The 25,705-nt window shown below is 49.1% G+C and overlaps 2 protein-coding genes and 1 long non-coding RNA gene across 11 annotated transcripts; 2 read left to right on the top strand and 1 right to left on the bottom strand.

Annotated features, from left to right (window-relative positions):
* The first annotated feature begins 1,343 nt into the window (after nucleotides 1-1,343).
* MYBPHL (myosin binding protein H like) lies at nucleotides 1,344-16,017 on the top strand. Of its 4 annotated transcripts, none has more exons than XM_015092156.3 (9): nucleotides 1,344-1,507; nucleotides 9,766-9,854; nucleotides 10,641-10,836; nucleotides 11,040-11,179; nucleotides 11,320-11,479; nucleotides 11,571-11,707; nucleotides 12,163-12,349; nucleotides 13,354-13,399; nucleotides 15,927-16,017. In XM_015092156.3, the coding sequence occupies exons 1-8, from the start codon at nucleotides 1,363-1,365 to the stop codon at nucleotides 13,362-13,364; spliced, it is 1,065 nt and encodes a 354-aa protein (XP_014947642.3). In that variant the 5' UTR covers nucleotides 1,344-1,362; the 3' UTR covers nucleotides 13,365-13,399; nucleotides 15,927-16,017. The 4 variants fall into 4 exon arrangements, with proteins under 4 accessions (XP_014947642.3, XP_060257230.1, XP_042107847.1 ...); XM_042251913.1 differs by lacking the exon at nucleotides 1,344-1,507 and adding an exon at nucleotides 8,251-8,540; XM_060401247.1 differs by having other exon boundaries at nucleotides 12,163-16,017.
* LOC114116166 (uncharacterized) lies at nucleotides 13,515-18,299 on the bottom strand. The gene is made up of 3 exons (XR_006060269.2): nucleotides 18,202-18,299; nucleotides 18,058-18,095; nucleotides 13,515-17,918 (listed from the first exon to the last, which is right to left on the bottom strand). It is a non-coding gene; the product is annotated as an uncharacterized LOC114116166 (long non-coding RNA).
* A 1,098-nt stretch (nucleotides 18,300-19,397) lies between these two features.
* On the top strand, nucleotides 19,398-23,471 carry PSRC1 (proline and serine rich coiled-coil 1). Of its 6 annotated transcripts, none has more exons than XM_012177814.4 (8): nucleotides 19,945-19,985; nucleotides 20,378-20,430; nucleotides 20,507-20,564; nucleotides 20,992-21,433; nucleotides 21,775-21,889; nucleotides 21,987-22,235; nucleotides 22,553-22,646; nucleotides 22,866-23,471. In XM_012177814.4, exons 2-8 carry the CDS (start codon nucleotides 20,412-20,414, stop codon nucleotides 22,867-22,869), a joined length of 981 nt encoding a protein of 326 aa, XP_012033204.2. In that variant the 5' UTR covers nucleotides 19,945-19,985; nucleotides 20,378-20,411; the 3' UTR covers nucleotides 22,870-23,471. The 6 variants fall into 6 exon arrangements, with proteins under 6 accessions (XP_042107832.1, XP_012033204.2, XP_012033194.2 ...); XM_012177804.4 differs by having other exon boundaries at nucleotides 20,373-20,430; XM_027972622.2 differs by having other exon boundaries at nucleotides 19,945-20,066.
* The last annotated feature ends 2,234 nt before the right edge of the window (nucleotides 23,472-25,705 follow it).

Here is a 25,705-nt window from a genome sequence, read left to right as displayed (position 1 = left end):
CTGGGGTTCTGTCCCATGACCCGAGGTAGTAACACAGACTCCCAGGATGCTATTGGCTGCCCCCAGTTTGAGGGCCAAAGGGGAAAAATGAGTAAAGAGCTCATTATTTCAACCATGCTCATTGGTTTCCTTTAAAGAGGGGAAAGAGGGGATGTGGAAACTTGCTACTTTCTACTCAGCTTTGCTATGAACCTAAAACTGCTCTTTTAAAGTCTACTTAAAATATATATATATGTATATATATACACATAAAATATATATATTCACAGGGGAGATGCCAGCTTCTGGAAATGAGAAAGGGAGAGTACAATAGGAAATCTGCTCTATCGGCTGTACTGCATGGGAGGTGTAAGTGACGACCTAGTGAGACTAGAGACCACACAGGACCTTTAGTATGTAACTAACACCTACTGTGCTCTGGCCACTTTCGTACACTTTTACCATTTTGTCCTCAGCACGATCTTGGCATCGCCATGCCTTATTTCATAGACCAGGGACCTAAGGTTCAGAGTCCATGATTTTCCCGGGGCCGCCTAGGAGCAGAATAAGTAGCAGAGCCAGGGTCACACTCAAGTCCTCTGACCCCAGGCCCCTGACTCCCCTCTCACAACTGCTGCTTCTCGTTTACTTGCACTTTTATCTCATAGGCAAGGGAGCTTTGAAAGGGCTAAGTGCTGGCCCAACCTAAAAATAGCTTACATTTATCGAGCACTTAGTTGGCCACACACCGCTAAGCACTTTACACAGATTACCTCTTTGAATGCTCACAACAGCCCTAAGACTTATCTCCATTTCACAGATGAGGAAACAGACCTAAGAGAGACTGTTGTTACAAGGCACAGCCAATTGGTGATGGAGCCAAAGTGAGTTGGGGGTCTGGCTCCAGGATGCAGACTTTGCCTTCTACTTCCATGGGACAGGTGGGTGGGGTGGAAATGAGAGGATGGGGCCCCTTCCTGTGGACCCAGACACCCTTGGATGAGCTGGATGGAGATCAGGAGCTGAGATGTCACCCAGTCCTCCCCCCCAGAAGCCAGAGTCCTCATGTGAATGGTCTGAGCAGGGAGGGGCTGTTTGAAGCTCAAGCGCTCCTCTCCCTGCCTGGTGCTGTGTGAGAGGTGTCGTCTCTCTCCCAAGATAACAGGGCCACTGGGCCCTCCTCCTGCAGCTATTCCGGGCTGCGATCTGCTCCCCCTCTTCCTCTAGCCCCCGCTTCATCCCTCATGGGAGTCAGTGGGTGGGAACAGGACAGCCCAGTTACATGACCCTGGGGAGGCCAGGCTGGAGAGCAGGTGCTCAGTCCCTCCCTCACCATCAACAGTGAAAATCTTCCCCTGGAGCTTAGCCTCTGGGTGGCCCAGCATGGAGGCAGCCACAGCTCAGGAGGCAGCCTTGGGACCCACACTGAAGGTGAAAGAAGCCAGCCCACCAGATGCTGACGGACCTCAGACTTCACCCCAGCGAGGGGCCGGCAGCCCCCTTCCCCAGCTCCTGCCCCCCATAGAAGGTGACTGGTGGGGAGGGGGTAGGCCGGGCAATGGGTGTTGTTCGTGGGTTTTGCAGAGCTAAATGCTTTCATGGGATGAGGACTTAGGATGGAGGAGCATCCACCGGAACCCCCACCCCCTCTTTGATGGACTCTTGCTGCTCAACTGCCTCTGCTGGGTTCTTGCTTTTTACCTGAGAAGCCAGTGAACGGTGTTTGTGGTACGCTACAGTAACTAATACTGATAGGTTTATATTTTTACCTTTAAAATGTGTCGGTCACAGGGACTAGGAGGACCTGATATATTACTAACATCAGTCAGGGAGGGAATGAAGGGTGAGATTGTATCCATCTGGACCCGGAGAAGAGGGAAACGAAAAGCTTGGAGCCACGGAGAGGCTGAGTGCTGAACGAATGTGACACTCTGTCTGGCCCTCAACAGGGCCAGGAGTCCGAGACCTACCCCCATACCCCCACCGGCTCCCATGGGAAACTCTAGCCTCTCCTAACCGAAGCGCCACGGAAGCAGAGGCCTTCGAGGAGAAGCATTCTAAGGCTCCTTTTCTGTGGTCTCTGTGAGCCTCTCATCAAAGAGGTGTTTTTGATCTAAGAGGTGGTGGGTGCCTTGACCAGCCCTGAAGTTCCCTGCAGCCCTGCTGCCCACCCCACATCTGTCCCTGGCCCCACAACTGGCCTCTGTAGCTAAGAGACTTCGCTAGAGTGGCTCCCATTGTGCCTGGCTCAGCCAACCAAGGGAGAGTAGTTTTTGCCCTCTCCTGCAAAGAAACACTGAAACATGTTCCCTGTACAAAGTCCCCACTTGTGGCCCCTTGAAGCCTTAAGTGCAGAGGATGCAAAGACCACAAATGAGACAGCGTGGAATGCCAGGACAGGGAGAAGAAGACAAGACAGGGTCTAGACTCAATTCCCAGGGCCACCTCCAGCAGCTCCGTGACCTTGGTGAAGTCAATGGACTTCAGGGCTTCAGTTACTCTCTATAAAATGGTGATTATTAGTATCTATCTGGTAAGGTAATTGGAAGGATTGTTGAGATAATCCAACATGCTTTTGAAGAGGCCAAATGAAGATGTGAATAGATAATGTATTTCCAAGTCAGGAGTAAAGGCTGAGTTCTACCTGCAAACAGGGTTGCAGTGGGAAAGTCCATAGCCTCTATCATCCGATGGAAGACAATGAGTCTTCAGACGCTGTTTGAATGTCAATGGCCCAGAGCCAACTGAGTTTACCCCCACTGAAAAACAGATGAAGAGAGCAGAAGTTATTGGGAACATATTAGGTTGGAATGGTCTTGAGGCAGAAAGCCAGTTTCGTCCCCCAAAAGACCCAGGGAATAAGCCAGGGTGAGGGAGGGCGAGAGCCAGGACTTCTGACTCCTTGACCACTGGTCTCTACAAAGCCCTGGGAGAGGGTGCTCATCTCCCCATACTTAACCCTCTGGCCACAGAGTGGATGCTGTGGGCTGTCAGCTCCTGATAGCCCCAGCCCAGAAGTGAGGCCTGAAGGACCACATTCTTGTGTGTGGTCTCACCCACTGGCATCCCAGAGGCCCCTGACAGTAAAGCCTCCTGGAGACACTGTGCAAAGTGTTTGCATCTGTTACCCATTTGGAAAAACAGTTCAAATGCTAGCTCTGTCCTGTGACTCTAGGCAAGTTAATCCACCCCTTTGGGCTTCCATCTCTAACCTGTCAATTCAGAGGTAGAATTAAATCAGAATTCTGAACGCTTTGCTGGATATGGATCCCTAGGAAAACCTAATGAAAGCTATGGGCTCTTGCTTCAAGAAAAATGCTCAACAAAGCTCAGGGAGTTCACAGAATTACTGAAGAAGGGCTTTAAGGGGTGCCATGGTGCTCGCCTAGATGGCCCCGAAGTTCCCTATGAGCGCCAAGGACTTCTCCTTCCTCTTAATGCCTCCTCTTTCTCATGGAGAGTTCTATGGGACCTAGAGAGGCACAGCAGTGAGCATGTGAGCACACGTGAAATAGAACAGGTGTCAAAATATTTGCAACATCAAAATAAACTGCAACTGGCCAACACTGAGCTTTTAGTCAAGAAAGTGCTCTCCATGGCTAAGTAAGTGGACGTAGGAGGCTGGCACTGGGAAAGCATCCTTTGTCATACTCAGCACACACAGAGGCACTGTGTCCTGAAGGCCACACTGGGTAGGGGCCAGAGGAGAACGTTCATGATAGTGAGAGGCATGTTTCCCTGGTGGCTCAGAGGCAAAGAATCTGCCTGCCTGCCAGTGCAGGAGGCACTGTCTGATCCCGGGGAAGATCCCCCATGCCCTGGAGCAACTAAGCCCATGCCCCACAGCTATTGAGCCTGTGCTCCAAAACCCCAGGGGCTACAACTACTGAGCTCATGAGCCCGTGCGCCCTAAAGTCTGTGCCCAGGAACAAGAGAAGCCACCGCAATGAGAAGGCCAAGCACTGTAAACTACAGAGTAGTCCCTGCTCTCTGCAACTAGAGAAAAGTCACTGCAACAACAAAGACCCAGAACAGCCAAAAATAAATAAATAAATAAACATTTTAAATAATAATAATAATAAGAGGCCATGGGACAGGCTGTATCCTGACGCGGAGAAGACGGGACACTGAGCCCCAGAGGGAGGGCCCATCTGTAGATCTCACCTCGATTGCTTCCTGCTGACCCTGGGCCCTCTTTCAGTCTGGACCGTGCTGTGTCTTCACGCTTGGGAAGCTGCATGCCTAGCCTTGAAGCAACCATCCTCCCTCCCACTCTCCCTTCCTATCCTCTTTCTTCCTTCTACAAATATTTATTTTATATCTATTATGTGCCAGGCACTGTTACAAAAATGCAAAAAATAGGCTAAAATAATTTCCTTGTAGAGATTACATTCTATGTAAGGGACAGATAAAAAATAAATAAGCAAATAAAATGTATAAATAGTGATAAACTGCTGTGCTGAAAAATAAGACAAAGAAGATAGAAAATGCTGGTATGGGAAGAGTGCTTGCTGTTTTTGTTTTTAATAAGTTTGTATTTTTTTCCATTTTTTTTTAAGATCTATTTCTTTATATTTTGGCTGTGGTGGGTCTTAATTGCTGTCCTTGGGCTTTCTCTAGTTACAGTGAGTGGGGGCTACTCTTCATTGCAGAGCTCAGGCTTCTCATTACGCTGCCTTCTCTCGTTGCAGAGCATGGGCCCTGGGGCACCCGGGCCTCAGTAGCTGCAGCTTGAGGGCTCTAGAGTCCTGGCTCAGTAGTTGTGGCACACAGGCTTAGTTGCTTTGGGGCATGTGGGATCTTTCTGGACCTGGGATCGAGCTCGTGTCCCCTGCATTGTCAGGCAGATTCTTATACACTGCGCCACCAAAGTCCACTTGTGGTTTTTAAACAGGATATTCAGTGAAAGCCTTGTTAATAAGGTAATTTGAGCAGCAACTTGAAACTAGAGAGCAATGCCTGCAGATAACTGAGGAGAAGGTTTTCCAAGGTGAGAGAACAGTAAGTGCAAATGCCCTGAGGCAGCACTGCGCCTTATGGACTGGGGCTGCAGTGGCAGAAGCTGAGTGAGGGAGAGAATGTCAGGTTTGGAGTCCACAAGGTAGCAGGACCATTGTGAATACCGGTTCAACTATGAGACAGAGGGGCAACCAGTGCAGGGTTTTAGGTGTAGGTTTTAAAATTTTTCTGGCTGCTAAGAATAGGCTGTGTTGTTGTTGTTCAGTCGCTAAGTCATGTCCAATCCTTTGCAACCCCATGGACTGCAGCATACCCTGCTTCCCTGTCCTTCACTAGCTCCCAGACAGGCTACAGGCAAGCCTTAGACACGAGCAAGATCATCAATTACAATGAAGATTTGGGAGAAGGTATGGAAGTTTTAGGAGAGGAGGATGTGCAACAGTCACCTGGGAAAATAGGAGACTGAAGGGATTAGGGAAGTCTGGCAGAAATGCCAGTGTCTATTTAGAGGTAGTGGCCATCCATTTAAATTGCCTTTTTTTTAAATGGCTGCAGTGGGTCTTTGTTGCTACCCATGGGCTTTCTCTAGTTGTGTTGTGAGGGCTTCTCATTGAGGCGGCTTCTCTGGTTGGGGAGCATGGCTCTAGGCATGCCGGCCTCAGTAGTTGGGGTGGGTGGGCTCAGTAGTTGCTGCTTGCGGCCTTATTTGCCCTGAAGTATATGGAATCTTCCCAGATCAGGGAGCGAGCCATTGTCCCCTGCTTTGGTGGGCAGATTCTTAACCACTGGGCCACCAGGGAAGTCCTGGCCATCAATTTAAAGTCAGTACGGTTTTGTAATATTTTCCCCAGCCATGTTGGGCTGTACAGATGCAGGCACCAAGGGTGTGGTAGTTAACTGGGGCTGGGTGTTGTTAGGACATGGAAAGGATTAGGGATTTGAGTGGGTATGCAAGGAGTGAATCTGATGACAGCTGTGGAGTCTAAGCTGGGTGAGAAAGAAAATGATAACACTGAGAGGGGTGATGGAGAGTGCAGGGGTGGGAGGATAATGGATCAGAGGTCTTGGTGGGCTGAAGGGTCGCTGCTGGTGAAGCACTAGAGGGAGAGAGTTGACAGGATAGATAGGTGGTGCTGAGAAAGTGGGCTGCTTGAAATTCAGATTCTAGAGTGGCTAGACTCTATTCTTTTGGCCTAGACAATGACTAAAGGAACCAAGGGCTGAAGCAGGGGAGGATGAAATCTTTGGAGGAGTGGCAGGCAAGGCTGTGAGGCAGCCCTGCAGGAACTGGAAGGCTGGGTGTTGACTTGTCCAAGAAACTTGACTTCAGCTGTGTTGGAGAGAGTGACACTGAGTCAGTGTTATCGTCATCAGCATGAGAAGAGGGTGACAGAGTCTTCTCCTCAGAGGAGTGTACGATGCATGTTATATCCTGTGGATCAACTAATGTTTCTCTAAGAAATGCTGGTACTTTTTGGATCCATGGAAATCTTTGGGGTTACTGGAAGCCGTAGCTTGCCTTGTGGATTTGCTCTTTCAGTAACCATTTACTCACACAGTAACCTGTGCACACACATACCGTAACAGTCTTGCACTCACACACACTCACGCTCATGTACACTTCACTCTTTCAATGTGTCCATCTTGTTCCCTCACTCTCCAGACCATAATTAACACCATCATTCTGAACTACACAGTCCTTAGGGAATCACTGAAGGAAAGTCTTTAGCCATGTGAAACCAAATTAAGTGAGGATGTTGACAGTTAATTCCCATGAACAGAGAAGGAAACCTCAGCAGGATGAAATTCGACAGAATTAGGAGGGATTCTCTTTTTTCTCTTTTCTTTCTTTTTTGTTTTTTTTGGCTGAACTGCATGGCATGTGGGACCCTAGTTCCCTGACCAGGGATCAAACTCATGCCCCCTGCATTAGAAGCACGGAGTCTTTGCCACTGGACCACCAGGGAAGTCAGAAGGGGTTTTCTATTCAAGAGGAGTCAAGATCTCTGGACTTTAAGTAGCTTCCTTCTCCACTAATTTGGGTTTTTTTTTCCCTAATTAATTACTTAATTTGGCTGTATTGGGTCTTAGCTGTGGCACGAGGGATCTTTTGCTGCAGCACACAGACCCTCTAGTTGCGGCTCTTGGGCTCAACTGTTCTCTGGCACGTGTGATCTTCCCCAACCAGGGATCAAACCCATGTCCCCTGCATTGCAAGGCGGATTCTTAACCACTAGACCACCAGGGAAGTCCCCTTTCTCCACTAAATTGTAAGACAGTATTCTGTCTGAGAAAAATTCAGTGCCGAGAGCAACACAGCTCAGAAGCCAAGGGCTCTCACAGCACTTTTCAAAATGCCTTTTTCCTAAGACTCTTGAAGGGAGAAAACCAAACTGCCACTGTCTCAGAACTGGTCTCAGGAAACCAAGGTTGTGCTTCAGGGCGGTAGTCTTTGGTGCACATCCCTCCTGGCATCTGAGGAGGAGAAAGACCTTGGGTAGCAGGAAAAGCCAGGTTTCTCCAAGGTCAGTACAATTAACACCTTGCCTGACTGTGGATGTGTGAAAAGAGAGGCCCCAGATGAGCTCTGCTATTAACATTCTTAGCAAGGGTCAGATTGCTCTCTTTTGCTGGGTAAACCAAATCCTGGGGTGCACTGGGGAAGGGCTTGCTGCAGCCCAGACACCTGGAACTGTCACACACTCCTCCGCCACCTCCTGCACTTTGTCAGCAGCTTTAGCCTTAAGTCCATCTTCTGCCCTCCCTCCCACTGGAGCTGGGAGACTGCTGAGAGCAGAATCTTCGCCTGCTCGTCCTCAGACCTGGAACATTCTTGTCACTTAAGTTTGCCCCCTCTTGATCCATCCTCTTGTCAGGGAATCCCATTTCTTTTTTTTTTTTTTTCTCATGCAGACCATTTTTAAAAGTCTTTATTGAATTGATTGCAATATTGCTTCTGGGTTAGGTTTCTGTTTTCTTTTTTGTTTTGGGTTTTGGATTTTGGGCCCCAAGGCATGTGAGATCTTAGCTCCCCGACCAAGGATCGAACCCACACCCTCTGCTTTGGAAGGTGACGTGTCTTAACCGCTTAACCAGGAAACTCCCAAGGTCCCTTCTAACTCAGATTCTGTAAGCAGTGCAAAGGACATCAGAGCTGGCTTCTCCCTCGCCCCCTGCCCAGCAAGCGTGAGGGGTTCACTCCCCACCCAGCAGTGGGGAAGCAAGGCCAACAAGCTGAGGTTTGGAGCCTCCTTTTCAACTGCCACCCTCTTTTTTCAGAAAACCCTAAAGTCATATCCGCCTGTTCTCAACTCCTTGGTCGCTTGCCAAGATGGCCACAGGAGAGGAGCGCGTCACACAACACTTCTTCTGTTCTTCATGCCCCTCCTCCACCCAAACCGCCAAAGTCGAACAGAGGGCAGCCGAGCGGAGCGGGTCATTCAGCGGCCCGGTCCTGGCTGAGGCTTCAGGCCCTGAGCCACGTGGGCGGGCCAGCACTCAGAGCACGGCCCCGCCCCCAACCTCGCCGCACCACTCAGTCCCTGTGCGGTTGGTGCAGAGGGGTGAGGCGCAGCTGAAGACGGCACAAGCCAGGTTGAAACGTAAGCCGCTCGGTGAAAAAGGAAACTAGGCAAATAAAATGGACAGCGTGCACCGAACATTTCTGTCTATATTCATCTACAAAGCCCAAGGAACCTCGTGATGGTGATGGGGGTGGAGTGTGGGAGTGAAGTTCCTGGTCTCTAAGCAAGACCTACAAACTGAGGGGTAGGAAGAGCTTTGTAGAACCTTTGTTTTATTTTCAACTCCACCCTTCCAACTCTGCATTATGTAATGTACATTTTAAACAGTTCTATTTGTAAGTAAATATACATGTATTGGGGTGAATGTTAAGGAACGTATTTACAGGGACGTGTGTGTTATCATAAAGGCTGGAATCTGCTATCAAGCTGCTATCTGCTGGAGAAAGGAGGAGAAAGGGGAGCTCCAGAAGCCTGGAAAACAGAGTAGATTTCAGCCAGGACCCCAAGGGAACCCAACCTCCAACCTTACTCCTGAGCATCTCCTGTCTTCCTCCTGGAAGCCAATAAACATAATTTAATCTCTCTTTCACTGAAACAGCCTGGAAGATCAAGGGGGTGGGGTGAGCAGTGGACCTAATCTTTCCCAGATTCTGATTGTACAAAGTGATCTTCCACAGACTGGAAGACACTACACAGGCCCCTGATCAGGGTGGCCTTGCAGAGGAAGGGACCCAGGAGCCAGGTCTCCCCGCAGTGACGTCAGTGCTGTCCTGGTGGGTTCAGAGTGTTGACTACCTGCGGAAAGTAAAGCTTCCTCCTCTGGGTCTGGCCCCAAACTGGGAAGTGGGGCTGATACCTGGGGGCCAGGATTGACACTGAAATTGGCCTTGATAAAGGAGTGTTGTTGAGGACAAATGTAGAAAAGGAGTGGAAAGACAAACCACTCAGGCCAGACTGGTCCCTGAACAAACAAAATATCTCAGTTGACGAAAAGTCGGTGGTGGAGAGTTACAGATTAAAAGAGGTAGGAGTCAGGCTTACCCTTCAGTGCTCTTTCTGCCTATACTTTAACACACACACTCTCTCAGATCCTTCAGCTGGTTGCTTGTCCCTAAATCTCAGTGAGACAGCGGGTGCCGTCTTCGTCTTCTCATTCCCTGAGGGAGGGCTGAGTTAGCTGAGTGTTGCCTGGGACACCTGCCTATGGAACACAACTCGACGTAGCATCCACATCCTCTAAACTCTCCTCTTCCCCCTACAGGAAGCTCACCTCCCCCCTCTTCTCTCTCTTTCCATCATTCAGAGCACCCCAAGATCTGGCTACCTCGGGCCCTGAGACAGACCTACATCAGGAAGGTTGGAGATACAGTGAACCTTCTAATCCCATTCCAGGTAATCATACCCAGCCCACGTTGAGTCCATGACTAGAGCCAGGCCAGGGTTTTGATTTGGAAACAAAAACCAAGAGTTCTGCTAGTGGTGGGGCAGCTATCCTAGCCTTGAATGGAGGGTGCATGTTCCCCAAAGTTTGAGGTGGCCCTTTCATCAGCAATCCTCAGAGGGGTTGGGATCAGGTCAGGTCAGGCCAGGCATGCCTAGGGTATGCTGTGAGGCTAATCCACACCCTTCAGTCAGCAGAGATCTGAGAGCTCTCAGCTTGTGGGGCTCTCAGGAGTCTGGCGGGCATCCCAGGTGGCTCAGTGGTAAAGAACCCACCTGCCAATGCAGGAGATGCAGGAGATGTGGGTTCGATCTCTGCATCAGGAAGATTCCCTGGAAGAGAAAATGGCAACCCACTCCAGTATTCTTGCTTGGAAAATTTCGTGGGCAGAGGAGTCTGGCAGGCTGCAGTCTATGGGATCATAAGAGTCAGACATGACTGAGTGACTAAGCACATATCCACGGACAAGAGTCTAGGCAGCTACTGTTAGTCCCAGCTGCCCTGAGTGTCCATGACCTAGACTCCCAGAGGGTGGGAGACACAAAGCCCTTTCCCATGATCCTGAGACTGTTGCCGAGAGATGCAAGTCCCCTGGGACAGTTCATCAAACTCTCACTCAAAGAATTTGCAGCTGTGAGTCAAGTCACCATGTGGACCTGGTGGATCTGACCCTTTCTGCAGCTGGGAGGGGCGAGGGGCCTCTTGGGGTCACTCACAGTCATCTCTCTATTTCTCAGGGCAAACCCAAACCTCAAGCCATCTGGACGCATGATGGCTGTGCCTTGGACACCAGTCGTGTGAGTGTGCGGAATGGGGAGCGGGACTCTATCCTCTTCATCAGAGAGGCCCAGCGTGCTGACTCAGGTCGCTACCAGCTCACTGTGCAGCTGGGTGGGCTGGAGGCCACCGCCACCATTGACATCCTGGTGATTGGTACTGTGGGGACAATGGGAGACTGGGTGGTCCTCGGGGCTCCCACTCTAGCCTGAATGGGTATCTGTACATCGAGCTGGGGAAGCGGGACTGTGGGGTGCAGGGGAAGGTGGAGGGAGGGCTGGCATAGCAGAAGCCCCTCTTGGAGTGATGTCATGGCATGAGAGGTGTGTCACGCCCACAGTCATGCTTGGCCCTTCCAGAGAGGCCGGGCCCTCCTCAGAGCATCAGGTTGGTGGATGTCTGGGGCTCCAGCGCTACCCTGGAGTGGACTCCTCCCCAAGATGTGGGCAATGCAGCCCTCCTGGGATACACGGTGCAGAAGGCTGACACCAAATCTGGGGTGAGGCCTGGCTGGGAGAGAGGGAGGGAGGGACACGAACGTCCTGGAATGGGGCTCTGGTGACTCCATGCGGTTGGCTGGGGGTCAGTGAATTCCCTGAACAGGGGTCTCACTCCCGGCGTGTTGTGGGGCACCTGCAGCTGTGGTTCACTGTGCTGGAGCGCTGTCGCCGTGCCAGCTGCACAGTCCCCAACCTCATCGTCGGCAACTCCTACGCATTTCGAGTCTTTGCTGAGAACCAGTGCGGGCTCAGCGAGAACGCCCCCGTCACTGCCGACCTGGCCCACATCCAGAAAGCAGGTAAGGCACCACCAGGACTCAAAGCTGCGAGGAGTTAAGGAGAAAGAGTTGGCAAGGGATGGGGCCCTCAGACATTTGTTGGTCCCCTCAGCTACTGTTTACAAGACCAAGAGCTTTGCCCAGCGAGATTTCTCTGAAGCCCCAAAGTTTACCCAGCCCCTGGCGGACTGCACTGCGGTCATTGGCTACAACACCCAGCTCTTCTGCTGTGTCCGTGCCTCCCCCAAGGTGAGCAGGGAGGTCTGTGCATAGCTGGGCTGTGTTATTTTCTGCTTGCTGAGGAACATTCTAACCAAAACATTTATTCCTGTCACCTTCACAGCACGTTAGGTAGGAACACTCAGGGCACTGGGGTTCAAGACAGGCCGATGGGGATAATGTTTCCGGTTTGCCTTTTAGTGTTTGTTCCTCATACATGAAGATGTCACTTAATGTTGCTGCTGCTGCTGCTAAGTCGCTTCAGTCATGTCTGACTCTGTGCAGCCCCACGGACTGCAGCCTACCAGGCTCCTCCGTCCATGGGATTTTCCAGGCAAGAGTACTGGAGTGGGGTGCCATCGCCTTCTCTGGTCATTTAATGATCTGCTAGCAACTGGGCACAAGGTTCCAAGCTGTCTCTCTGGCAGGGGCGATGGAGTTGTGTTGGTTTCTTCTTACTCTCCCCCTTCACCTTTATCTTCCAGCCAAAGATCATCTGGCTGAAGAACAAGATGGATATCCAGGGCAACCCCAAGTACAGAGCCCTTACTCACCTGGGAATCTGCTCCCTGGAAATCCGCAAGCCTGGCCCCTTTGATGGAGGCATCTATACCTGCAAGGCAGTTAACCCCCTGGGGGAGGCGTCCGTGGACTGTCGGGTGGATGTGAAAGGTAAGGGCACACCTGTCACCTTAGGTAACTCCTCTCCTTAGGTGGAAAATCTGACGGCAGGGACACAAGCCTAGAAGGAGAAGGGCTTGGGTGGCTTCCCTTTCGGGCCTTCTCATCACTGTCGTCATGAGGATGCAGCTGAGGAGCCGTCTTTATTATCCACTCTTTCATTTTTCTCCATCATGATTCTATAATTTAGGAAGAATCGCTATTTCTGCTTTGCAAAGGAGAGACCTGAAGCACAGGGAGGTGACTGAGCAGTTTACCCTGGATTTCCACTGTTGGTTAGTTGAGGAGTTGGCACTGTGGCGGAAAGAGGCCAAGTCTCCTGGACCTCACCCAGATTGTTTTCATTAAACTGTACAATCTTCTGACTCAGTCCCAGAGAGCTGCAGCTCTTTGTTGGGCATTCAGATAAACCAAAGGACTTTCATCTCCAGTTGTGAAACAGAAATACTGCATAGTCTCTCTACCTCTTTTCAAGCATTCACTTATTTATCCATTCCTGTCACCTTGCTCAGATTGCCATCATTACATTTATTTTTAAATTTATTTTTATTTATTTGGCTGTGCCAGCAAGATCTTTATTTGTGGCATGTAGGATCCAGTTGCCTGACCAGGGATCAAAACTAAGCAGCCTGCATTGGAAGTGTGGAGGCTTAACCATTGGACTGCTAGGAAGTCCCCATCATTGCATTTAGAATATTGTTTATAATGATCTGTTTACTGATCTATGAGCGCTTTGAGGGAAGAGACCATCTTATTTGCCTTTGTCGCCTAGTGTTTAGCCCAGTTTATGACACACAGTGGGCCCTTTCTAAGTGCATGCAGCGTGAATCAGGGCTGAACGGGCCATTACATGTCCTGTTCTTCTCTCTGCATAGATTCCTAATTAGCCCCACAGACTTCTCCCACACCTGAAAGTATATCCCTTCTTGATGTTCTCAAAGGTTTCCCAGAGATTTCTGAGATGTTAACAATGAGAAATGTCTGAATTCTTGCAGCTCCTAATTGAGGCATCCTAAGCGGAAATGGGTAACTCTGAGGAAGGTAAGGAAGGAGGGACAGGGGGTCTGAGTGGAGTATTTTATGTTTATGGTTAGTGTTGTTGAATCTGGGACAGATATGTATTCCTGACCTTTCAACCACACACTCGCTGGCAACCACTTTAAAAAAAATAGTTTAATGTATTTTAATAGCAAACATAGCCAGAAGACAGACAACATTAAAAACATGTACTTGCATGTAGGACAACTCAGAAAAGTATACTGAATGGATGGAATCTACTGTATAATTAAAATGCAATGAACGCCATTTAGTTGAAGTCAATAAGAAATTTTCTTGTTTTAAAAAATCCAAATGCTGGCATTGTCCAGAAAAATTTAACTGGTTTATTTATTTATTCTCTTTCACTTTTATTTTTTGAATTATGGAAGTATGATAACACATTTACAGGACACTTGAAAAATACAGAACAAAGTTACCTATAGTTCCACTATGACAGGTTTATTTATTAGTGTTATAAAGTTGAACCGCTGAATCTTGTTTACTGAAACATTTTGACTTGCATTCATGTTTTATGGTCCCACATTTATGTTAAAAATTCACACAGAAATGGAAACGGAGGAACTAACAGTACCTGATTTCTGTCCCCCATTTTTCCACTTGCAAACATATATTTAGGTACCTTTTGACTCAACAGAAAAAAATAATGTTCAGAACTACCAATAGCAGGAAGAAGAGAATTTTTTTTTTAAAGAATGAAATGTATCCATCATAGTGCATTATTAAGCAGGTTCTCCACGTTTGTGGTGCTAGCTGTATGTCTTGGTATAATTGTTACACGTTTGGCATGAATAACACAAAGGTTGATATTTTCAAAAAGGCCGAGAAGAGAGGCCTGGTTTGCCTTCTGTGAAGCACCAATAGCTGCACTCTAGAGGCTCAGATCTGTTTTGAGGTCCTGGGCAATTTTCTGTACCAGACGCAGAAAGGGAAGTTTGCTCATCTAATGACTTCTGCTGCTGCTAAGTCGCTTCAGTCGTGTCCGACTCTGTGCGACCCCATAGACAGCAGCCCACCAGGCTGCCCCGTCCCTGGGATTCTCCAGGCAAGAACACTGAAGTGGGTTGCCATTTCCTCCTCCAATGCATGAAAGTGAAAAGTGAAAGTGAAGTCGCTCAGTCGTGTCCGACTCTTAGCGACCCCATGGACTGCAGTCTACCAGGCTCCTCCGCCCATGGTATTTTCCAGGCAAGAGTACTGGAGTAATGACGTCTAATTTCACGGAGTGCCAATAGTACCAGTCCTGTTAACGATGAGGTTTCTTTACCCCTCCAGTAGAGGGCGCAGCTTTTGTAGCCAGTTGCTTTACCAGCCATGGATTTGAAGGCAGTCTTGAGCCACCGTAAAGAGACCTCCTTAATTATTCCCCCTCCTCCTTGGCTGGAGCTCTTTGAGCTAGAGGCAGTGCTAACATTTGAGAGAGATGGCGGAGCAGCTGCAACTGTGTACAAAATTCTTTTCTTTTAACCACTTTTTTTGTAAGTGAATAAATACTATCGTCCATGTGGAGGAAATTTACTATAGATGAGGTCTACTTTTGTCTCAGTCTCCATCTATCTGTAATCCTCAAGCTGATGTTAGGAATTAAACTTAATGGTCTCCTGAAGAAGAGTGATGGCATCTACCTAATTGTAAGGGTGGGGTGGAGGGGGGTCTGTGGGAAGGAGTGAACAGGTGCTGTAAGGAAAGGCATCAAGGAAACAGTCAGGAGTGGAGGATGGTGGAGGTCACAGCCACCATACGGCAGAAAAAGAGAGAAGAAGATGTTTCTGTCAATAAGTGTTTCTACCACAGTATGTTAAGCATGATGAAAAAAAGATTAGTTTGCTTGCTTTTTACTTTGAAGCTTTGGGATTCCTTCCCTTCCAAGAGAAGAAAACCACTGTTATCCTTATATGTCAATAATAATTGAACATGTGGGTTATGCGGTCCCAAGCAGCACATTATTGACAAAGGGCAACTTAGATTGTCATGTAGAACTTGACAGCTCCTTCAAGACTCTACATCATTCACAGTAGAAATGTTGTGTACAAGCTGATGAGTGGGGTGGAAAGGAAGCTCATGAGAAAATTAAAGAGAACTGGTTCCCAACGTCTCCTCTGACTTGCAGCTCCTGGCTGATGAAACCCAAGAGTGAATTCCATCCCAGAAGCCATTTATTTAAGCCTCTCACTGCTCTATTGCAAATGAAAACCCTGAGGGATGCATTAAAATGCAAACTTCTCAGGAGAGCTCTCTCTGCCAGTTGGCTTGCACAGTCAGTTCTCTTGCCATCCCTCAGTTCCCTCTCTGCGTTAAGGTTAAGGTTACTGACATTGTGTTGGTGTTATCCTTGTTACTGTTAGTTGCCCTTTCCCATCTCTCCCAGTCAGTGGCAGCAATGAAGCAGGGTAAATGGAGAATTCAGAGCACAGCCTGCAGAGAATGTGAACGGGTTGCCTCAGCAGCCTCGATGCACTCTGGCTGTTGGCTGTTACGGCCACAACATACCCTCTCTTTTCTGTGCCTCCAGGAAGCCTGTGGCAAGACTGTGTTCTTAAGAAGCTCCAGCACAGTGTCTGTTTGGACTAATCTAAATAAAAGCGTGGATCCTCAGTGCAAAAGTGTCCATCTGTTTGAGGCTTTTTATATAGAAAACCGCTGAGAAAATTGCAATCCTTTAGCCAGACTCTCTGGACCCAGAGTCTTTAGCCAGACTCTATGGACTCTCTGGACCCCCAAGCCTCCTCTTTCTCTTCCTATAGCCATGTTCTCTTCCACAGAGACCCCTAACACTGTCTTTTTCTCTAGACAGTCATGATAAAGCTATACAGTATCAGGTGCTCAAAGGGATGTTAAAGATGACCTGCCCTCTTCCTCTCTGCGCTTTCCAGTATAAGCTGGAAAACTGGATGCAATTCTATCATAGAGAAACAGACAACAGGATACATGTACACGCATAGCTAATTAAAGACAGAGCTCTAAAACCTGAGGGCTGGGAGACAGTGAAGAAAGTGGAGCAGAGTCTCAATAGGCCCTAGAGAAAGAATAAAGGTGATGTGCTCTTGCTTACATGTTTTCATTTCTATAACAAATAACATACTGAAGGCATTCTGTGATGGAATCTGAAGAAGATAGCGATAACTCCTCCCATCCTGGTATGGGCATGGTGCTCTTCCCACCCAGAATTGGAGTCTGTTTCTTCCCCGCTTGAATCTGGCTTACCAGGTGACCTGTTTTGACCAAAAGAACATAGTGGAGGTGATGCTGTGCCAGTTGAGAGGTCTACTAGTTTCTGTTTTTGCTTTTGGAAGTCATTATGTACATAACTGACTAGCTTCCCAGCCAGTCATGTGCACAATTAAAGAACTGTCATGTTCCCAATTAAAGAATCTCATCATAGATTGATGAATTATGGGAGGCCCATGAAGGACAGCCAAGAATCCCAGCTGACAGCCAGCACCAGCGCCCTAGACATGTGGGGCCACCTTGGAGCCCGCAGCTCTAGACAAACCCAATTTACTCCTGGTGTAAAGACAGGCTGTCCTTGAACAGTCCAGCAATACATGAGCAGAAGAATAGTTGCTGCTGTTTCAAACCACTAAATATACACATTAATACATGATTAAAACAGCTTTCTATGCATGGAGCTCTGAAGGCTTTATCTCTTTTAATCATTTTACAGATGAGTGAGTTGAAGCTTATAAATTGCTCTAAGTTATGCAGCTGGAAAGTAGAAGCTCTAGGATTTGAACCAGGTCTGTTTGACTTCAAGCTTTCCATATTTCTTCTCATCTCTTTCACCCAGGGACCCCCACTGTTTGGGTCTGGGTTGGAATCATGGGCTTAAGAAAGAAAACATTCCTAGAAGACAGTAAATATAAAGCAAAGTTTTGAAAAAGGAAGGGATCTATTTCGGCTAAGTATGAAGAGCTTTTCTGTTCAGACTAAATGCTTATTTTCAGTTGAGACCAAGTATCTATTCCAGCCTTTTTCAACTGCAGTTCTATGAGAATTAAGTTCCAATGTCCCAAGGCATTCCTTGCATGTGATAAATTAACTTCTTCCTATGCATCCAGAATGTCACTAGTTATCTAGCATCCTTGGGACAAATGAGAAAACAGTCACACTAATCATATGTAGGGTCTAATGCACTTGCTGAGAATTTGGGAGGACCGTTAAGGAGCAGGGGCCAGAGTCCAAAGCCAGCCAGTCATGTACACAGTGACCAAGAGGCTTGCCTGCATCCAAGGAGAACTGCACTGGAATCCTAAATTTTTCATTTATGCACTCAACACTATGCTCAAAGTAACTTCTGAACTAAGGCTTACCATGTGCCTGGGAGGGAGTGTGATTTCTTCATTAATTGATCTCTTCATTATTTATCCAAAATCTTTAATACGTATTCATACATATCATTTTGGGGTTGACCTGAGAGGGTCACATATTTCCCAGATTAGAGGCCTTTATGCTGAGTGAAGAATTCTTGTGCCTGGAATCTACATTTTCTGCTTTCGTTGTCATTCTGATGGAAAAGAAAGTAGATCCATTGCTTATTTCTCTACAACAGCTTTCAAAATCATAATTTGGTGATAGAAAATTGGAGATGAGTTTCCTTAGGAGGAATTAACTCCCAACTTTCTAAAACTGCTTCCTTCACTTACCTGAAGATGGGTGAAGAATTTCCTTACTCAGGCTGCTCCTAGGGGAAGAAGAAAGGCAGTTAATTAACAGCTTCTTTCCCTCTGATCTCCACTTTGCCACAACCTGCCTAGAGAGAAGGAAGCTACTGGCTTTGGTTTTCTTACCTCCAAAGAGTCTGAACCCTGCAAGCAACTAAATTTCCACCTTCACCAGGAACCCAAGGCAAAAGAGGCAGTCCTCTTGTCTCAGCTCTTTCTCACATAAACTTGCAAGTTCTGGGTCTCCCCATCCTTTCCCTTTATCACACTACTAAACTCCAAGGCTCCTTCCTTCCTGTGGCATTTATTACAATAACATCTCACTCTTGCAAACCTCACCACCTCAACTTTACAGCTAAACTCTGAGAAGTAAACAAAAAGTAGCCAAAATAGTGGTCATAAACTCTGGAGACTGGACATTCAGGCTCTTTGTTAATGGGAGAACTCTTTAACCATCTTTTGGGGACTTTTAATTTCAAAATTTTTAAATATTTCTGAGAAGCTCTATTAACGGATGGCCCAGTCTATTCACAGGCAACCCTTGGAAGCAACAAAGAAAATCCCTAACAAGTAGGCTTAAACTTTTTACAACACAGCTTTTAATTTAGAGGAAGCCAGTTACAAATATTACCCTCAAAAGCGCTTAAGGCACACGGTATAAAACTCGATATTCATAATTATTCTTGCAATGGCAGCCCACTCCAGTACTCTTGCCTGGCAAATCCCACGGACAGAGGAGCCTGGTAGGCTGCAGTCCATGGGGTCACTAAGAGTTGGACACGACTGAGCGACTTCACTTTCACTTTTCACTTTCATGCATTGGAGAAGGAAATGGCAACCCACTTCAGTGTTCTTGCCTGGAGAATTCCAGGGACGGGGGAGCCCAGTGGGCTGCCGTCTATGGGGTCGCACAGAGTAGGACACGACTGAAGTGACTTGGCAGCAGCAGCAACCATGTACTGAAAGCGCCTTCACTTTCACTGTTCCTTTCTTGCACTGGAGAAGGAAATGGCAAACTACTCCAGTGTTCTTGCCTGGAGAATCCCAGGGACGGGGGACCCTGATGGGCTGCTGTCTGTGGGGTCGCACAGAGTCGGACACGACTGAAGCGACTTAGCCCCAGCAGCAGCAGCAACCATGTACTGTGACGATCACAATCCTCTTAGATAAGCGAGATGTCAAATATAAGCTCAGAGAGGTCAAATGTACTCAATATTCTTATTAACAGGGGAGCCACGGTCGAATCTGAACCCAAATCTGCCTGTCTGAAAAGCTCATTGTTTTCTTCACACCGTGAATGGCTCAGGATCCGAATGTTTTTGCCCAAAAAGCCCGTGGAGATGCAATTCTTAGAGAACCTCAATATACTTAAAATATAAATGTTTAGTTGCTTCCGTAAATTTGGAAAAATGTTAACTGAGGGATCGGCTCACACGGCGCTTCCGAAAGGACTGAGCCTAAGAAAACGAATTTCCCCAAGCAGAGCATTAATTTCACTGCTTAAAAGCTCAGCTCTGAGCCGATGGAGAAGGAGGGGGCGGAGAAGAGAGTGCGGCAGGGAACGAGGCCCTCGCTCATAGGACAGTTCCCTCGCGCGCCGCCGCGAGGTCCAGACTGCTGGAGGGAATCCAAGCAAAATTTCCCGGGCACGAGCGCGCGCTCGCGGCCTCCCCGCCTTGGCCCTCCGGATGGAGTCTTTCACAGAACGGCTTTCCTCTCTGCCCCACCTGCAGACTTCCGGCCGACTGCCCCTCCGCCGCCCCGCCTCAGGAGGGCGTGGGGATGCTGGCCTCCACCAATCATTGAGCGCGTGTGGGGGGAGTGGGTGGGACCAGAGAGATTCGAAAGGAGCCCCGCCCCCTCGGAGCTGATTCCCGGGACTAGGTTGTGGAAGGAAAGCACCTTCCACGGTAGGTGAGGCGGCTCGGAAACTGAAAACTGACGGTGGCCTGTAGAAGTGGTGTGGATGCGGTGCTGCGGGGAGTAGAAAGGTGGCTTGGGGAGAAGAAGAACCCGGAGGATGGTGGCGGGGAGGAAGATGGGGCGCAGAGACCGCTCCAGCGAGAGGAGGTTGGGTCGCAGAGGGGCGGGGGCCAGTGTGTGGAGGGAGATGGGAGTGCGGGACATTCTGCCCGTACATGCCCGAGTGGTAGCAGAGGAAGTTTACAGGGGCAAGTCCTACTGCGGGGACGCTTGCTTTACCTTCACGATTATTCCCAACCCTTGGCTTGCACCCGGAGTCTAGCTGGGAGGCCTTGAGCAGGATGGAGACGTGAGGAAAGGTGTTTTCTCTCCAGCTCAGGTGTCTAAGCTGACTCTTTCCTGCTGTCTGGAACATGGAAGATTTAGAAGAAGGTAAGGAAACGCTGGAGGGAAGAATGGGACCATGTTGGGGACCCAAAGCTGGCATTCCTTCTTTCCTCCCCTACAGACGTAAAGTTTATAGCGGATGAGACCTTGGACTTTGGGGGGCTGTCACCATCAGACAGGTAGTAGACTCTTTATCCTGTTTACTTTTTTCTCACAATGATTGTTTCTAACCCCTTACTGCTGAATTATTGGCCTCAGGTCTGGATTGGTAATTTAGCAAGGTTGGGTGCACTGGGGCTTCTGGGTGGCTGGGTGACTAGGGCCCTGTGTCACTGCTGGGGATGGGGCGAGTAATAAGCTGGAATGAGATTTCAGGGTGTTAAGAAGAAGGTAAGTGGATTTGTGGCATCTTCACCCCGGCATAATTTCCAATGTCAGTAAGCATAGAAGGCCTCGTAGAACCAGATGTTTCATCACTTAGATCTCACGGCCAGTATGGGCTTCAGGGTTTGCATTTGTGTTCTTGGCTCTGCTGTGGGGGTTTTGCCCAGTCCCCCTTGCAGTCTTCTCCTGTGGGCGTGATGCCTGCTTTGTTTTCTGTCTCAGTCGAGAGGAAGAAGATGTAGCAGTGTTGGTGACTCCGGAGAAACCCCTCCGACGAGGCCTCTCCCATCGAAGTGACCCAAATGCAGTGGCCCCCACCCCCCCGGGTCTGAGGCTCAGCTTAGGCCCCCTCAGTCCAGAGAAGCTGGAAGAAATCCTCCATGAAGCCAACCGGCTGGCAGCTCAGCTGGAGCAGTGTGCCCTGCAGGAGCGGGAGAACACAGGCGAGAGCTCAGGGCCTCGAAGGGTGAAGCCCAGCCCTCGGCGGGAGACCTTTGTGCTCAAGGACAGTCCTGTCCGAGACCTGCTGCCCACCGTGAGCTCTTTGGCTCGGAGCACCCCCTCTCCAAGCAGCCTGACACCCCGACTCCGGAGCAGCGATAGGAAGGGGTCCGTCAGGGCTCTTCGAGCAACATCTGGAAAGAAGCCCTCCAGCGTGAAGAGGGTGAGTTGAGAGGGCTTGGCTTAGATGTGTGCCTCCGACACTGTGCATGACCCAGTACAGGCATTTTCCTTGTTGGTAAGATGGAGATAGTCAAATTCTACCTTGTAGAATTGTTGGAATTAAACAAGGTGCCATAAGCAAGGCACGTACCACAGCATCTGTGTATAAGCTCTGTAATAAGCTCTCAATAAATGGCGTTGGTGGTGACGCTGCTGTTGTTGGCAGCTAACTTCTGCCCTTCTTCCTGGGATCTACAAAACTCTCCACCTCTGTCCCTGAGTCAGCCAGCAGAACAGATTCTTTTTCCACTTTAGTCCTTTTTCTCCCTCTGTGTGTTTCAGGAGTCGCCCACGTGCAATCTGTTCCCTGCCTCCAAAAGCCCAGCATCTTCCCCTCTTGCCCGATCAACTCCTCCGGTCCGGGCAAAAGCCGGGCCCAGTGGGAGAGCGACAGCAAGTGAGAAGACCTGGGCAGTGAAGCTGTGGGTGGGTGGGGTGTAGGGAGTGGGAAGGATGTGGTGCAAACCCTGAAATTCCTCCACCCCTCTCACCAGGTCCACCTACCCCCGTCACACCAGTCTTGGCCCCACAGCCTCCTGCCGGCAACTCTCAGCGCCTGTCTCGGCCCCAGGGAGCAGCTGCTAAACCTTCCAGTCGACTGCCTGTTCCCTCGGCCGTTCCCAGGCCTGGCAACAGGATGCCACTCGCCAGCCGGAGTGTCCCATCCAGCAAAGGCGCCCCTCCTTCAGATTCCCTGTCAGCTCGGAAAGGACTTCCAAGACCAAGTGCAGCAGGGCACAGAGGTAAGGAAGAACAGACAAGAATAAGAAATCAGGACGAATAATATTTGCCCTTGCCCAGCATGCACGCACTCTCCCAGTTGGTGACAGCGACTCTTCCACCCTCATTATAGCTATGTCTGGAGGTGGGGAGACTGAGTTAAGGAGAGGATGTGGGCTTGAGCAAAGTGTTCAAGCCTTCGTTTTCGAATACCTTATGTTTTTACCTTGGGGAAGAAAGGCACTATCCCAGACTCACTCTGCCTTGACTACACTATTTCTTTTTGAGAAGGTCAGTTGAACTGTCTGCTGACTCATGTCTTTTGTTGACTCCCATCAAGTTCCTATTTCTCAACGACCAAATCTTCCCATCTCTGGTGCTGGTCGCAGCAATCTGCAGCCTCCCAGGAAAGTTGCTGTCCCAGGACCTACCAGGTAAAACACTGAGATGCTGTCTCTTCCTTATCATCTGGGCTTCCAAGCTGTTTTGCCCATCAGCCCCAAATCCCTTGAGGCAAGATGGGCAGGAGGAGGGAGCCTCGAGGGGCACAGAGTCCCATTGCTTCCTACTCTGAGGAACTTGAATTCAGCTGGTGACAAATGGGCTTGTGAAAGAAGGGCAATTTAAAGCAGTTCCTCCTTCTGTCTCCTTAGGTAAAGAGATCAGGACCGCAAGTAAGAATTCAGTAGCAAACCACTACAGCCACTGCCTGGACTCACCTCTGTTTGGTTTCCCAAGCCTTCTTCTTGGAGGCAGACCTGCTTCTAGCAGATCTGGCCCAGGGATAGAAGAAAGAGCTGCCACCCCAGCTGGTGCTTCAGGACTAGAGACTGTGGGAGATGGGGTGGATTAGGGTTGAGCTGGAGGGGAATCAAACTCTGAGTTGAAACTAGATAGGGAAAAGAGTTTGCCTCCCAGTGGTGAAGTTCACACAGAGAAAATAAGAAATGCTGGACAGTGTTTGTCCTCATTCACCCCCACTCTTGTATCCTGGTCCAAAGTTTGATTTTCTTCCCGGGCTTCGGTTCACTGGACATTTACATGTGAATGGCCTCTGTGGCCAACCTCCCTGCTCTCTGAGGAGCAGGCCTCCAGAATCACATCCTCTCCTGGACTCAGGCCTGTTTGGAGAGGCAGAGGCAGGCATCTGGTCTCCAGAACTTGTTTCCTGTGGATTCTGTGACTCCTAATGGGCCAGTTTATAATAAGCTTACTCCATCGGTCTGCATTTTTTCTAAAATAAAATGCGTATATTTTTATATTCTGTGTACATGTGGAAGTAAATACTCCTCCAGTTTCTAACAGATTTGGAGTAAACTCCTATGTACTTTCAATGAGGGAGCCGGGATGGGTTTCCCAGGCTGGGGGCTGAATAGGCCCAAGGGCCTTGAGATTCCAGCTCATCAGGCAATGAGTAGCCCCCTTGCTGACATTCAGTGGGAACAGGCTGCCTCTTCCCAGGCGTTTCCAGGCTTCTTATGTTATTAGTGGGTCCAGATCAACTTAAGTATAGTTTAATTCACAGTATGTGAGGCTATCAAACCAGGGTCTTGGTAAATTATTTATATCCTAAATGTGGGTGTCTTTTCCTGGTAAGAGAATAGAGCTGCCTAGGAGTTGAGCATCTTGGCGCTGTACTCCAAGGATGAGGGAGCCCGTGGGTGGGCACTCTGGTGTTCATGTTCGCTGGTTGTCTCAGGTAGAAGATACTGATCACCTTATCATGTTGTGCCTCACATCTTTAGAATTGTTGGTGTTCTGCTTTTTCCCCTACTAGACGGCTGGCACCAGGGTTTATAAACTTGTGTTGTGCCTCGTGTTGTGAGTTATACATGGTGGAGGATTTCATTCATTTATTGAAAAAATAATTGAGTGCAAGATGGGGGTGTTTGTTAAATGAATGACAAAAGGTTTAACAGATTAAACTACGGGTCTCCCTTTTCTCATAGCCGATGATTCTTGGAACTGGAACCAGCTCAATTCCTTGTGAGCTTTGAGAGGACTTTCCTCCTTGGAGGCCAGGCTCTGACTTAAGGAAGCCTGCAGGCAGCTGGATAAAGGGAGTGCGTTCCAGCTGGTGCCCTGCCCCAGGTTTACACATCCATAGGCCCCCTTCTGAGGCACTAACAGGCCCTTCCCTTTGTTCCCAGGGCCAGCCACCGCCCGCCCCCCACCGTGGCTTCTTCCTTCTTATGGCTGATCTTCAGGTTCATTCACCTGTATCACCATAATAGCTGTCTACACGTCACCTTTCCTGAGCCTCTTGCAGCAACTCCTGCAGCCCCTGGGCTTCTGAACATTGAGTTCAGGGACAGGGTGTGGAGATAGACACTGAGTATTCAGCTCTGGAGAGATTTGGCAGAGGCCAGAAAACGTCAGGTGTGCATCCCAACTGCGTCCTGCACTGGTGTCTTGACAGAAGCAAGTCCAGGCACACACTTAGGTGTGGCCAGCAGATGGCATGTTTGCATGGCCTGGGTGTGGGCCAGGTCCTGCGGATCCTCAGAAGCAAAATAAGCAGCAGACCCGTGTGCTGTTGCCACCTGGTGGCCAAAGAGGACAAGACACGTTCCTTTTGCCCTTTAGGTCAGTCTGGGGTTTGGTTAAAGGTCGACGGCTCTTCCAATCCCACTGCAAATCTGCTTAAGCAACACTGCAGTGTTAAGGAGGCAGCGTCAGCTCGGGAGGAGCCCCCCCATGCCCCCCAGCAGCTGCTCTTCTCTGCTGCTACCTGCTTACTTACTTCCCTTTTGGTCAGGCTTTGTCTTTTCTCTTTCTGCACTCTACCTCCACCCCAACCCGGTAGCACCAAGGAGGGAAGCCAAGGTTTGTTGGCCTCTTACTATGCACTGTGAACTGTCCAAAGCACTTACATGTGTTAACTCATTTAATTCTCATAAAAGCTCAATTAGGCAGAAGCCATTATCCTCATTTTGCAGGCAGGGAAACTAAGGCTCAGAGAGATTAAGTCACTCAGTCTGGTTCCAGTGTTTGTGTTCTAAACAGCTCCCCTCTGTGGCCCCCATGTGAACTCCCTATCTAGTTTGTTGAACAGATCGAAAAAACACAAAACTTGGGAACACGAGTGATGTGGCAGAGTATACAGCTGGCTAGAGTATGAATAGTTGCTCTATTTCCGATGTGGAGAAACACAAGATGGCCCAGAGGAGTGAAGTCAGGAGGTACCTAGTCACTGAGCACCTTTCAATTCCCAGCAGCCTCTTAACTCAGCCCTCCCTACCTCCTGAATTCTGCTCCCAGAACAGGACTCAGCTGGAATCCTGCCTACTCTGTGCAGCCTTTCCAGCCATACAAGTCCCTCCTGTCCTGGTGAAAACCATACTTGCCCTGCTACCGGTCGCATCTTCCTTGGAAATGCCAGGACATGGGCTCAGTACTGATGAGGCTACGCAGGGGCAGCCCGCTGCTACAAGTGTCGGTAGAGGATATCTAAGTCCCCTGACCTGGGCCCTCCCAGGGCCCTGCCTGCTCT

The sequence above is a fragment of the Ovis aries genome, chromosome 1, assembly GCF_016772045.2.
Source record: "Ovis aries strain OAR_USU_Benz2616 breed Rambouillet chromosome 1, ARS-UI_Ramb_v3.0, whole genome shotgun sequence".
Lineage (NCBI taxonomy): Eukaryota > Metazoa > Chordata > Mammalia > Artiodactyla > Bovidae > Ovis > Ovis aries.
This window is presented reverse-complemented; position numbering and strand designations above follow the sequence as displayed.